General features: G+C 41.3%; 1 protein-coding gene across 1 annotated transcript in view; it reads left to right on the top strand.

Annotated features, from left to right (window-relative positions):
• Positions 1–14,426, top strand: part of wdr44 (WD repeat domain 44) — a 72,698-nt gene that overhangs the window by 44,412 nt on the left and 13,860 nt on the right. Inside the window, exons 8-14 of the mRNA XM_067996799.1 lie at positions 2,210–2,293; positions 3,882–3,988; positions 4,497–4,648; positions 8,417–8,555; positions 9,622–9,683; positions 10,487–10,603; positions 14,087–14,209. Of these exons, the coding sequence (XP_067852900.1) occupies positions 2,210–2,293; positions 3,882–3,988; positions 4,497–4,648; positions 8,417–8,555; positions 9,622–9,683; positions 10,487–10,603; positions 14,087–14,209 (784 nt within the window). The remainder of the gene's footprint in view (positions 1–2,209; positions 2,294–3,881; positions 3,989–4,496; positions 4,649–8,416; positions 8,556–9,621; positions 9,684–10,486; positions 10,604–14,086; positions 14,210–14,426) is intronic.

Genomic DNA, 14,426 nt, shown 5'->3' with positions numbered 1-14,426 from the left:
GCAGTATCCAATCGTAAAAGTTTTTATACAACAAAATAACTAGCAGAAATATGAACCATCACGTATAACATGATACTGCCGGTGAGGAATCATTCTTGTTACAAATCATAAGTTAACCTCATCCGAATTAAAATGACAGTATACATTCTTTAGCAAATTTACAGACCAGGACATAGGAACAGGAGTAGGCCATTCAGCCCCTCGTGCCTGCTCCGCCATTTGATAAGATCATGGCTGATCTGTGATCTAACTCCATATACCTGCCTTTGGCCCATATCCCTTAATACCTTTGGTTGCCAAAAAGCTATCTATCTCAGATTTAAATTTAGCAATTGAGCTAGTATCAATTGCCGTTTGCAGAAGAGAGTTCCAAACTTCTACAACCCTTTGTGTGTAGAAATGTTTTCTAATCTCGCTCCTGAAAGGTCTAGCTCTAATTTTTAGACTGTGCCCCCTACTCCTAGAATCCCCGACCAGCGGAAATAGTTTCTCTCTATCCACCCTATCTGTTCCCCTTAATATCTTATAAACTTCGATCAGATCACCCCTTAACCTTCAAAACTCTAGAGAATACAACCCCGATTTGTGTAATCTCTCCTCTTAACTTAACCCTTGAAGTCCTGGTATCATTCTAGTAAACCTACGCTGCACTCCCTCCAAGGCCAATATGTCCTTCCGTAGGTGCGGTGCCCAGAACTGCTCACAGTACTCCAGGTGCAGTCTAACCAGGGTTTTGTATAGCTGCAGCATAACTTCTGCCCCCTTGTACTCTAGTCCTCCAGATATAAAGGCCAACATTCCATTAGCCTTCTTGATTATTTTCTGCACCTGTTCTAAACGGTACATTTTTCTCTATTCACTAATAATGAAAAGTCACCATGAACATAAAGTGGGTTTCACTGCATTATACTTTTTTTTTATTCGTTCATGGGATGTGGACGTCGCTGACAAGGCCAGCATTTATTGCCCATCCCTAATTGCCCTTGAGAAGGTGGTGGTGAGCCGCCTTCTTGAACCGCTGCAGTCCGTGTGGTGAAGGTTCTCCCACAGTGCTGTTAGGAATGGAGTTCCAGGATTTTGACCCAATGACGATGAAGGAACGGCGATATATTTCCAAGTCGGGATGGTGTGTGACTTGGAGGGGAACGTGCAGGTGGTGTTGTTCCCTTGTGCCTGCTGCCCTTGTCCTTCTAGGTGGTAGAGGTCGCGGGTTTGGGAGGTGCTGTCGAAGAAGCCTTGGCGAGTTGCTACAGTGCATCCTGTGGATGGTACACACTGCAGCCACACTGCGCCGGTGGTGAAGGGAGTGAATGTTTAAGGTGGTGGATGGGGTGCCAATCAAGCGGCTGCTTTGTTCTGGATGGTGTTGAGCTTCTTGAGTATTGTTGGAGCTGCACTCATCCAGGCAAGTGGAGAGTATTCCATCACACTCCTGACTTGTGCCTTGTAGATGGTGGAAAGGCTTTGGGGAGTCAGGAGGTGAGTCACTCACTGCAGAATACCCAGCTTCTGACCTGATCTTGTAGTCACAGTATTTATGTGGTTGGTCCAGTTCAGTTTCTGGTCAATGGTGACCCCCAGGATGTTGATGGTGGGGGATTCAGCGATGGTAATGCCGTTGAATGTCATGGGGAAGTGGTTAGACTCACTCTCGTTGGAGATGGTCATTGCCTGGCACTTGTCTGGCGCAAATGTTACTTGCCACTTATCAGCCCAAGCCTGGATGTTGTCCAGGTCTTGCTGCATGCGGGCACGGACTGCTTCATTATCTGAGGGGTTGCGAATAGAACTGAACACTGTGCAATCATCAGCAAACATCCCCATTTCTGACCTTATGATGGAGGGAAGGTCATCGATGAAGCAGCTGAAGATGGTTGGGCGTAGGACATACTTGAACAGTCTGTTTAGCTAACATTAACAAAACGAGCAAATGTCTCAGGAGCAGTTTAATATCTAACCAGATGAAATTGACTCTGTAACTGGTTCGTACACTTGAGCAGAGTAACTGGCTCATTTCTTCATTTGATGCTTAATATCAGTTGTCAGTAGAAGTGCTTATGAGCCTAGTATAAGAATTAACTTATGATCTGATTTTAAACTGTGGGTTAGTGTATTATTTCAGTAGGAATTTATACTAAAGGCTGCATGTAAAATATCCATCTGTTAACAAGTAGATGGTATGCTTTAATCAGTGGTTTTGTCATTGTAGTAATGATGCTGCACAGTCGGATGATGAAGAGAAGATTCATCCAACTCAGACTGAGGCAGATGGTCACAAAATCAAACAGAAAACGTAAGTTAAATTATTTTTACTTGTCCTATAATTACCAAAATTTTTTGTAGTGTTTCAAATAGTCTTTATGAAATATTTGGTAAGAGTTTTAAAAGAAGTGTTATTGCTTATTCCTTAATTTGTATTCTGTTATATAAATTGGAGAAAAGGCATGGGCATGTTTTTAAGTTGTAATGGACATTTTTCCTGCGTGTTTAATTCTAAGAACCATAGCTTCATGAAAAAAAATCATATCTTGGCAAGCGGATAGTGTTGAAATAGTGAAATGTAATGTGCCAAATGTATATTCCCCCTGCAACATGGAGTAAAATTAATCTAAATATATATCATCTCTGGTCAAATTAGGTAGGACAATGCAAGAGCCTGTCCTCCACCACAATTGAATACTAACTGCCTGTTCTCCACTGTGGATAACCTAAAAAGCATTGGGAACCCTCGAATTGCAGTGTATTTATATGGCGGTAACATAATCAAGACTAATTAGGCATTCAAGTGAAAACAATGTACATTTTATTCAAAATGCTCCCCTACTTTTATAGAAGAAATTAAGTCCATGGAGACCATTGAATATGGTTTCCCCCCCTTCCCTTCTGTTCCGCTCCTGTTGATGTTCATGACAGGGAGTGTTATGGAATGGCTCCATTGCAAAGAGCTCGGGGCATGACTTCCAACTGGCCCGAGGGCGACTCCAGAGCACCCCAACCTGTGGAAACCAGGCTTTTGATACTTGTATTTCCATCCCTTAGTCTGGGGACTAAGTCAAATGAATTCAGTTGTTCACAGCTCCTACATTCCCTTAATCTTCCATTAGAGAGCAGTGGCATGTGTGCAGTGGTAGTCTATTTTTACTAAAAGTGCTTTGTTTTGGTTAGAGATATCGCAGTTTTTGAAGTAAAATTAGATGTAAATCAGTTGAGGATTCTGGAAAAAGTTTACTCAGCTGTTTGTGTAAGCAACAGTGTGAACTTATCTGGAGAGAAAGTGAAATAAAAACATAAAATGCTGGAAAAGCTCAGCAAGTGAGGCAGCATCTGTGGAGAAAGAAACAGTTAATGTTTCAGGTTGAAACGTTAACTCTGTTTCTTTCTTCACAGATGCTGCCGCCTTACTTGCTGAGCTTTTCCAGCATTTTTTGTTTTTATTTCAGACTTCCAGCACCTGCAGTATTTTGCTTTTGATGGAGAGAAAATGATTTTAAATTGCCAAGCCAGCAGATGCAAGCCAACTGCATTTCTTTTCTCTTCTCTCCCGTTTTTCTTTATTTGGGGGGGAACCAAGAGGAAAAAAAACATTAGAAACGGAGAGTTTTATCCTATGACATTCTTTGCAAACTGATTGTCTCCTAAATTATAAGTGCTTAACCAGATTTTAAAGGAATTGAAGGAAGTTTCAGTGCACCTATTGAGCCTGCCTCAAAGCACTGTATCTATAGACAGTCTTAACCTTTATTCAAACTTTCTGTTCAATATCAATATTAAAACCTCACTTGTTGCTTTAAGTACTAGTTACATTCTGGACTGTTATTCCCTGAACATTGGGGGAGATCTGGAAGACATATTTTCATCTGATAAATGTCGTTATTTTCCAGTAATCAACTAAAGAAATTTTTGGGTAAATCGGTGAAGAGAGCCAAGCACCTTGCTGAAGAGTATGGTGAAAAAGCTGTAAATAAAGTTAAGAGTGTTCGAGATGAAGGTAACTTTAAAGTATTAATTGTAAACAATTTTACAACACCAAGTTATAGTCCAGCAATTTTATTTTAAATTCACAAGCTTTCGGAGGCTTCCTCCTTCGTCAGGTGAACGATGTCAACCCCAGTCCATCACCGGCATCTCCACATCATAAAGTATTAATGATATTTTTTTTTAAATTTAAGAGCTACTGATCAGGATTGTGGTCTTATCACCTTGCTGTAATTGTGCCCATTGAGCAGGGTAGGTTGCTTTAGCAATTTTATTAATTGTTCGGACTATCCCACCCTCTTGGTTGTAGGATGATGTATAAAACTGGGCTGTAAGAGGACTTGGGAAAGACAAGCGAATCTAAAGAATGTTACACAATTAGCCTCCCAAGTTTAAAGTGGAGTGTTTTACCACCACAGTTCTTAACCCCACAACTGGAGCATAGAACCTTAAATTGTTCTCCATATCACCTGTGTTGAATTTGTGTTATTGCTGTAAAATTCAGTTGTTGCTGTCTTTAGTGTTCCATATGGATCAGGATGATGCTTCCTCCAGTGATGATGAGGGGATGCCTTACACAAGACCGGCTAAGTTTAAAGCAGCGCATGGTTTCAAAGGGCCTTATGACTTTGACCAGATTAAAGTGGTTCAGGATCTAAGCGGAGAACACATGGTAAGTTCTTTAACAGCTTTTGTGCATGTCATGATGCACAGAACAACCTATGCATCATTAGGAATATGCATTACTTTGCGAGTTGCTATTTACTAATGACTGTGTAGCTCTTGCATGCTAATTTTTTTGTTGTTGCTATGTCCATCATTCCACAACCAAATAGGCAGATGGTCAAGAAGCTCCCAGCCTTGTGTGAATGCTATTCTGTATCAAAGACCAGGAATTGCATGAGAGCAACCAGACTTAATTTTTGTTTATCTCTACTTGCTGCTGGCAGTCTAGTTCAAATTTGGAGTTTGTGAGCATGAAAAAATTCTGCCACTCATTAGTGCTGCATCGTATTCCAATAAAGCAGGGCCATAGTCAGGTTACCTGTATGCTTTAACTGTATAAAATTGGATAACTTGCACTGAATAGCAATGTAAATTTCTCAATGACTGCCAATTATTATGTAACTTGTGTTGAAGCATCCTTATTAATATTCAACTGTGATGTTTGATCCCAAGTGTTAGAAATAGGCTGCAAAATTTGATTATGTGGGACACTGATCAAAACCAAGCTATGGCAAAGTTTCACTTAGTGGGTCATTTTTGCATTATAAATTGGGACATTGGAGTCCCCTCACTGTAAATGTGGTTCGTAGATTTACAAAAACGTTTCAAATTTAGACAAGTTGTGCATTCCTATATACAATATAATTACTAGAACTTAATTTCCAGTTTTGTAAGCATCAACGGTACTTTCGCTTTACTGTTTTACCTGCTTCTGGAGAGTGATCTCCATGCCTTGCTCTCCATTATATTTGTTGACAGATCCTGGTCTCTGTAGAATTGCTGATTCTAAGAAATAGAGATCCAGTTACTGTATGTGGTCCGTGGTTTTTTTTTTATTCGTTCACGGGATGTGGGCGTCGCTGGCAAGGCCGGCATTTATTGCCCATCCCTAATTGCCCTCGAGAAGGTGGTGGTGAGCCGCCTTCTTGAACCGCTGCAGTCCGTGTGGTGACGGTTCTCCCACAATGCTGTTAGGAAGGGAGTTCCAGGATTTTGACCCAGCGACAATGAAGGAACGGCGATATATTTCCAAGTCGGGATGGTGTGTGACTTGGAGGGGAACGTGCAGGTGGTGTTGTTCCCATGCGCCTGCTGCCCTTGTCCTTCTAGGTGGTAGAGGTCGCGGGTTTGGGAGGTGCTGTCGAAGAAGCCTTGGCGAGTTGCTGCAGTGCATCCTGTGAATGGTGCACACTGCAGCCACAGTGCGCCGGTGGTGAAGGGAGTGAATGTTTAGGGTGGTGGATGGGGTGCCAATCAAGCGGTGTCTGTCACCATGACGTGCTGCTGCAGGGATGACTCTATGTTGACTCAGCAGAGTGAACCTGGAAACTATAGGGAGAGTAAGGAAAGCCTTGGGAATGAGGCAGAGCCATTACCTGAGTATGCAGGTACAGGGAACTGCACTGTCTCGGTACATTTACTGGATCACGATCGCAGGCCTTCAAATCCCACGGCTGATCTCTGGAAAATTTTAGTCTGTGATGACCTCAGAATAATGTAAAACTTTTACATTAAAGTGCCCAACGGTGACAAATACATCATGTTTTTGCTTCAAAGTCATTGTAGAAAGGTAAAAGTGCCTCAAGGTGCTGTATCTGTTTGATGTGCCATTTGTTCTATAATAAGTAACGTTGTCACTTGTCTAATTGAGCAAAGATAATGGTGTTGAAGTGTAAAGAGCCATATCCTTAATTTTTGAAGACGTAAAGTGGTATTGACTCTTCCTGTGCCCTTGTCCTCAGGGAATAAATGCCGTAGTTATTCCAATATTGCTTGCTCAAAAATGAATGACTTTAAGATTTTTAAAAAAGATTGAGTGCCTAATTCAAAACCTTCAGTTGACTCAATTACTAGTTTGATGTAGTTATTGTGGCTTTTTAAAATGCTTTTTTCACTCCCCTTTGCAGTTTTTTTTTCTCCTTTCCCTTCTCATTGCTTTCTGAACCTGAGGTTTAGTTTCCCTCATGAGTACTGCTTACAAGACCTTTAAGATAATTGGCAAACGAACCAGAGGGGAGATGGTTTCTTTTACGCAGCGAGTTATGATCTGGAATGTACTATCTGAAAGGGTGGTGGAAGCAGATTCAGTAGCAATTTTCAAAAGGTAATTGACTATATACTTGAAAGGGAAAAAATGCAGGGCTATGGGGAAAGAGCAGGGGAGTGGGACTAATTGATAGCTCTTTTAAAGAGCCAGCACAGGCACAATGGGCTGAATGGCTTCCTTCTGTGCTATAAGATTCTATGATTCTATTGCTGAATTGACTGGCCTGGGAGTGGAACTTTGTGTACTTTCCAATAGTACAGTAATATTATACAATGCAAGGCTGAACTAGTCATAAGATTAACAGTTTGGTATAATGGGGATTGGACTTTCAACATGAGATTTCTCAGGTGCTTCTAGAGGGGAAAGTGTGTTTACTAGACACTAACAAGTATGGGGTAGGTAAGGAAATGTAGTTCAACTGCAGTTGATATATCATGAAGCCAGCTCCCCGTGGTCCATGCATTTTGAAGTGTTCCGAGAACCTAAACTACCTGGTTGAGAAAGTTATGTTGTTCGTGATCTTGAAGTTGGATTGAGTTAAACTATGTAATGTGCCAAATTAACCTGCAGGGTTTTTTTTTGGCAGTCTGTGTTATTAATTTGTGGAGAAGCACTAAAGTGTAAAAAGTATACTTTATATGTAGGTCAGATAGTACCAAGTCTTTGTGCATTTTGTTGCTAGGATTGATATCCAGGAGCAAGAGGATGCAAATCCCATCTGTCTTCCACAGCAAGCAACCAGAGAGGAACCTGATGAATTAATCTGAATAGATCTCTTCTGTTTAGGAAAACTGACATGACCATGCTCCATGAGCTGCTTTCTGATCTGCTCAATTGCAAACATTCCTTTTCATTGGAGATATGTTTAATGATCTTTTATTAATTGGCTTTATAGGGGGTATTGCACATGCTAGGTACTTTGTTTCTCCACATCCTGACAACAGTCCCATGGCTTTTTTTTGAAAACCTCAGTTATGTAGTCAATATGCAGCCATATATGCTGGTGGTCTAATTGATTCCCACATTATGAAGTATAAACATGTCAAACCTGCAGATTCCAAAACATATTAAAGATTCCAGGGGAGGAGAGCAGAAGGGGGAAAAGAAGTCAATAATATAAATGAGAACCTCAATGTAATTCTAATTCTGTTCCTTTTTTGGTTTTCAAGATGCAAAATATTGCTATAAATTGCATACGTAAGTCACAATTTCATTGAGACTTTTAGGAGTACACCTAGGGCTGTGACTTTTATACTAATTTGAATGATATTTTGCTGGACAACTTTTCTAAGGGTCCAACTAATTAAATTTGTGGTGTAATTTTTGTAACTAAAAAAGAAATTAGTACAACTTGGCTGTTCAGAGCTGTCAGAAATATGCTATGAGAAATGTAATTTGCTAAGATCTCTGATAGCATTATTTGTAGGTGCGGCTAACTTACCAAAACACAGTTAGTAAAATGTCACTATAAAAACATTGCCTCCATTTGTAGCAGTAGTTTTCTGCTAGTTATTGAATTGCTAGCGAAATTGTACTAAAGATGGAGTATCACATTCGTAAGCAGAAATCAGACTATTCACTACGTTATCATGCCCTAAAAGGCAAGAAAAAGATTTTCATTATTATACATTAAAGGAGATATGGTGAAATGATCGATTTCTGTTTTAGGGAGCTGTGTGGACAATGAAATTTTCACACTGTGGTCGTTTACTTGCAACAGCTGGTCAAGATAATGTTGTGCGAATATGGGTTTTAAAAAATGCTTGGGACTACTTCAACATTATGCGAATGAAATACAACACTGAAGGTAATCTTTTTCCCGAAATAGCGTTTTCTGCTATTCAATCACGTTAGTGGGCTGGCGGCAAAACCGGTTAGTGCACTAGGGGGTTCATTTCTGAAATGATAGCCTTCGCATACATTTGTACCCTGTTCCCTAGATGGTGGTAAGTTGGTAGCCAACTGGGAGAATAAATTGTCAGGGTTCCGTCTCCGTTGAAACTCCATAATTTGTCAAATGTCTTGATGTTGGCAGTAATGAAGTAAGGGTTAAATGGATAATCAGGACTGGGACTGAATGGTGAAACTTGCCAGTCACTTCGAATTTTAGAAAGAACAAACTTGCATTTATATAGAGCCTTTCATGACCTCTGGACGGCCCAAGGTGCTTCACAGCCAATGAAGTATCTTTTGATGTGTAATCACTTTTGTAATGTAGAGAAATGTCAGCCAATTTGTACAGCAAGATCCTACAAACTCAGCAGAGATAAATGACCAGATAATTTGTAATTGGAAAAATCTGTTTGTGTCCTCATCTTGTAAGCTATGAAAGACTGTCCTGGGAGAGAAGCTGTTGCTTTGTTAATGCTTCTAAATACGCATTTAGTTTTGGAAAAGGACATTGAAATTGCTGTCCAATCAAATGTCTTTGTGGCTGCTGAATTCGAGGAAGACACCTTTTAGTCTGTGCTGGGGTTTTTTAAGCCAACAGATTCAGAACACAACCTGAATAGTCTGCATTTTACAGTAAACTCAGTTCAATAACTCCTATCCCCATGCAAAGGAAGCAGTGGGAGAAGTCTTTGCACTGGAGTGCAAGCTTTCTGGGAGGGTAGGCGAGGAAAAACTTTTTTAGTGGCCGGTAACCACACGCGCAAAGTTGATTTTCATTTGGCTTAGGTGGATCGTGGTCATTGTGGAGTTCATGTGGAATCACTGAGTTACAGCCGGACTATACCGAAAGAATTGTGGATTTAGGGGGAAAAGATCATGTCTTCATATGCTTTACTAGTCTCTCTTGAAGGTGTTGAAGTGATAAACTGACATTTTGTTCTTCTACTACTGCCTGGTAACAATATTTTAATTTCATTAAGGTCGAGTGTCACCATCCCCTTCACAAGAAAGTTTGAGTTCTTCAAAATCTGACACTGATGTGGTACGTATATATATATATATATATATATATATATAGAAATAGTACATGTGGCTGGCAAAATGAATTTAGGGGGTGAAATTGGTCTTTGGTTGTAGCGCATAACTGGAAATAATGAATTGGCAGCCCGTTTTACATTCTGCCTGATTTTCTTTTCCATTGGCTTCAATTGCTAAAATTGAGCAGGGTGTAAAACCAGCTGTCGATTCACTGTCACCTGATCTGCACTACTGCCAAAGACCAATTTCCCCCCATTTTGTGTTGATGCAAAGGGCGCATAACCAGCAATAATTCTGTAATACCAGTCAATGCATGGAAGTAAACTAACTTAGAGCTGTATGTATTACCAAGCTCTAGTAGAAAATTGCTGATTAAATATAAACTGAGTGCAGTGATGCTCCTACCTATTGTACCATGGCTAATTTAAAGAGTAGGGAGGCTGCAGCTGTATGATCCTGCCAAGCTGCAGTCTAATGCTTTTTTCAATGAGCATTGGACTCGGCTCAATGTTGCATCTGTTACTCCATCTGACTTGATATTAGACAATTGATTTGTTAATGAATGTAAGTATTTCAACAAAACAAAACTGCACAAAATTATCCACTATGCTGTGATGTTTTACTTTTCGAATGGTGATTCATTATTATGTAGGTAATGCAACTGTGAAAGGAATGTAAATTTGTATGTGAAATTACAATTTTATACACATGAACATTACTTATTGTCCTTCTAAATCAGATTTTGTTGCCTTAATGTTTTAAAAGTGCTTGCTCTAAGCTTTTATTTTCTTTGCTCTGGTTTCTCAGGCATGCAGTGGAACTGAAGAGTCTGATCCCGAAGACAAAAATGCACCATTTAGGCAGCACCCATTTTGTAAATACAAGGGACATACTGCTGATCTTCTGGACCTCTCATGGTCAAAGGTAGAAGAATAGTCCACATATACATTATTCATGTATAATAATAAAGTTTTGCATATGGCAGACGTCTGTACGACAGTGTGTAGGATATCATCAAGGGCACCACATCCAAAAAGTTTATATTGCTACAACAACTTGTATTTATATAGTGCCTTTAACATAGGAAAAACATCCCACGACACTTCAGAGAGGCAGAAAGAAAAAAGTAGACACCCAAGCCATAGAAAGATATTAGGAGGGGTGACCAAAAGCTTGGTTGAAGAGATGGGTTTTAAGGAGGGCCTTAAAAGAGAAGAGAGGTGGTAGGGTTTAGGGAAGGAATTCCAAAGAATGGGGCTTAAGTGGCTGACGGTATAGCTGCTAATGGTGGGGCGAAGGGAGGGTTGGGGATGCACAAAAGGCTGGAGTCAGAGGAGTGGAGAGGCTTGTAGGGCTGGGAGAGGTTCCAAAGATGGGGAGTAGTGAGGCTGAGAAGGGATTAAATATGAGGATGAGAATTTTAAATAGGCAGTGGGGGACAGGGGATCAATGTAGGTCAGCGAGGACAAGATGCAGGATACGGGCAGCAGAGTTTAGGATGAGCTGAAGTTTACAGAGGATGTAGAATGGGGGGCCGACCAGGATAAGTACAGCAGGGTGTCGTCCGCTTACACGTGGAAGCTGACCCCATGTCTGTGGATTAAATCTAAATGGTCGCATGTAGATGAGGAAAATGAGGCCAAGGATAGATCCTTGAGGGACTCCACAGGAACTTTGCGGGGCATAGCTGGAGGTGCTCTGGCTATGATTGTTTAGGTAAGATTGCAAACAAGCAAGAGCAGTCCCACTGAGCTGGACAATGGTGGAAAGCAGTTGGAGAAGGATGATCTGGTCAAGCATGTCAAGGGATGCAGAAAAGAGATAATCGATCACAGTCATAGAAGATGTAATTCCTAACTATGTTTAGGACAGTTTTTGTGCTGTGGCGGGGTGGAAACTTAATTGGAGAGATTCAAATGAGAAGTTGCAGGAAAGATGAGCATGGATTTGGGAGGCGACAACATGTTCAAAGGAGAGGGGTGGTAGTTTGCAAGGACAGAGGGGTCGGGGGTGAGATTTTTGGGAAAGGGGGTGATGACTCCAGTTTTGAAAGGAGAGGGACAGTACGTGAGGAGAGGAAACTATTTACAATGTCAGCTAACATGGGGGGGGGGAAGAAGGGAGATTCGGTGATCAGTAGAATGGGAATGGGGTCAAGGATTGGAAGACTGCAAACGTAGTATCGTTGTTTAAAAAGGGGATGAAGGAAAGGCCGAACAATTATAGGCCGGTCAGTCTTACCTTGGTGGTGGGCAAACTATTAAAATCAATACTGAGAGATAGGATAAACTGTCACTTGGAAAGGCATGGTTTAATCAGGGATAGTCAGCATGGATTTGTTCAGGGAAGGTCATGCCTTACAAATCTGATTGAATTCTTCTCTTGACAAGGAGGATTGATGAGGGTAGTGCAGTGGATGTTGTCTACATGGATTTTAGTAAGACATTTGACAAGGTCCCACATGGCAGACTGGTCAGAAAGGTAAAAGCCCACAGGATATAGGGAAATGTGGTGAATTGGATCCAAAATTGGCTCTAACAGGAAACAAAGGGTAAAAGTCGATGGATGTCTTTGCGAATGGAAATCTGTTTCCAGTGGTGTGCCACAGGGCTCAGTGTTGGGTCCCTTTCTGTTTGTGGTATTTATTCATGATTTGGACTTGAATGTAGGGGGCATAATTGGCAAATTAGCAGACGACACAAAAATTGGCCATGTAGTTTATAGTGAAGAGGACAGCTGTAGACTCCAAGAAGATATCAATGGGTTGGTGGGATGGGTGGAAAAGTGACAAATGGAGTTCAGCCGGAGAAGTGTGAGGTAATGCACTTAGGGAGGGCAAACAGTAAACGGGAATACGCAGTAAATGGGAATATATTGAGAGGGGTAGAGGAAGTGAGAGACCTTGGAGTGCATGTGCACAGGTCCCTGAAGGTGGCAAGAGAGGTAGATAAGGTTATGAAGAAGGCATATGGAATGCTCTCCATTGTTAGCTGAGGTACAGAATACAAAAGCAGGGATGTAATGGCGGAACTGTATAAAACGCTGGTAAGGCCAGAGCTGGAGTATTGTGCACAGTTCTGGTCACCACATTACAGGAAGGACATAATTGCTCTGGAGAGAGTGCAGAGAAGATTTACAAGAATGTTGCCAGGGCTTGAAAATTGCAGCTACAAGGAGAGATTGGATAGGCTGGGATTGTTTTCCTTGGAGCAGAGGAGGCTGAGGGGTGACTTGATTGAGGTGTACAAAATTATGCGGAGCCTAGATAGAGTAGACGGGAAGTACCTGTTTCCCCTAGTGGAGAGTTCAAGAACTAGAGGACATAGATTTAAGCTGATTGGCAGAAGGATTAGAGGGGACATGAGGAAAAATTTTTTTACCCAGAGGTTGGTGGGTGTATGGAATTCGCTGGCTGAATTGGTGGTAGAGGCAGGGACTCTCAACTCTTTTTAAAAAGTACCTGGACCTGGACCTGCACCTAAAATGCTGTAAGCTGCAGGGCTACGGACTGGGTGCTGGAAGGTGGGCTTAGAATGGGCACCTGGTTGTTCTTCGAGCCAGCGCGGACACGATGGGCCAAATGGACCTCTTTGCTGTTTCTTTTCTATGGTTCTATGGAGCAGGAGGTGGGTCTTGTGGATTAGATAAACTCAGAGAGCATGAGGGGATACAAGAAAACCTAGAGAGAGATGTGGGTTTAGGGCAAGGACAGGGGGGAGGTTTGGCTTGGTGAAGCAGCAGAGGCAGCTGAACAGATGGTCTCAACCTTGGTGATAAAATCCATGAGCCTCTCGCAGTTGTTGAAAGTGTAGATGGAGTGAGCTGGGGAGAGGGATTTAAGGAGATGGTTGGTAGCCTTTCTCATGGACTCAAAAAAAAAAAAACAAAAAAACCTCGCCTGTGAAATTAGCCATGCTGATTTGTTAAATGAACCAAGCTAGAAGGAGAGGTTGGTAATTATTCCTATCAGGAACCAGCAACTTGCTTCTAATGAGGATTTCCTTGCAGCCCTTTGTCATTCTACCCCTAATTAAATGATAGACAATCATAATTTCTGTGGAGGATGGGGATATTTTGAAGGATGAGAAGACCATAACAAAAGGGAAACCTAACTTTTGTAAAATATTTTTTATTTGGCTAAGAAAAGGCCAGCTGACTCCTTTTAAGCACTCCAATTGCTTTCCTCTCCATCTACCTTGGTACTGAACTATGTTTTCTGCTCCCTTTTGAAATACAGAATCCTGTATCGATAAAGTAAGTCAGCATTTATTGCTGTAGATGATCTTTTCCAGAATCTCTCATATACCTGAGGTCCCTCCTCACAATACGTAACCAACTATTCAATCCCTCTCATTTTACTTTAAACCTGGGAACGATCTTAATACCTTCATGGTTTAAACCCCACAGAACTACTTTCTGTTGTCGTCTTCGATGGACAAAACAGTCCGATTGTGGCATATATCAAGGAGGGAATGCCTGTGCTGCTTTCAGCATATAGATTTTGTCACTGCTATAGCTTTTCACCCAAGGGTAAGTAATAAATGTAAACTATTTGGTTTTATTATGAAAAGGCTTTTTAAAACATTTGGAACAGAATGCCTAGTAACAGCTAGTTGAAGATGTTGGTAATTAACCTCACTTGTACCTGTTGACAAGGGTTCACATGTACTACTGCTAACGGCTGTGCCAAAGAATGTTATTTGACAGGGTGAGTGGCTGCTTGTACTGAGACTGAAGTGGAGTCTCC

This window comes from Heptranchias perlo, chromosome 15, assembly GCF_035084215.1.
Source record: "Heptranchias perlo isolate sHepPer1 chromosome 15, sHepPer1.hap1, whole genome shotgun sequence".
NCBI lineage: Eukaryota > Metazoa > Chordata > Chondrichthyes > Hexanchiformes > Hexanchidae > Heptranchias > Heptranchias perlo.
Note: the sequence above shows the minus strand (reverse complement) of the source record. Positions and strands in the feature narration are given on the sequence as shown.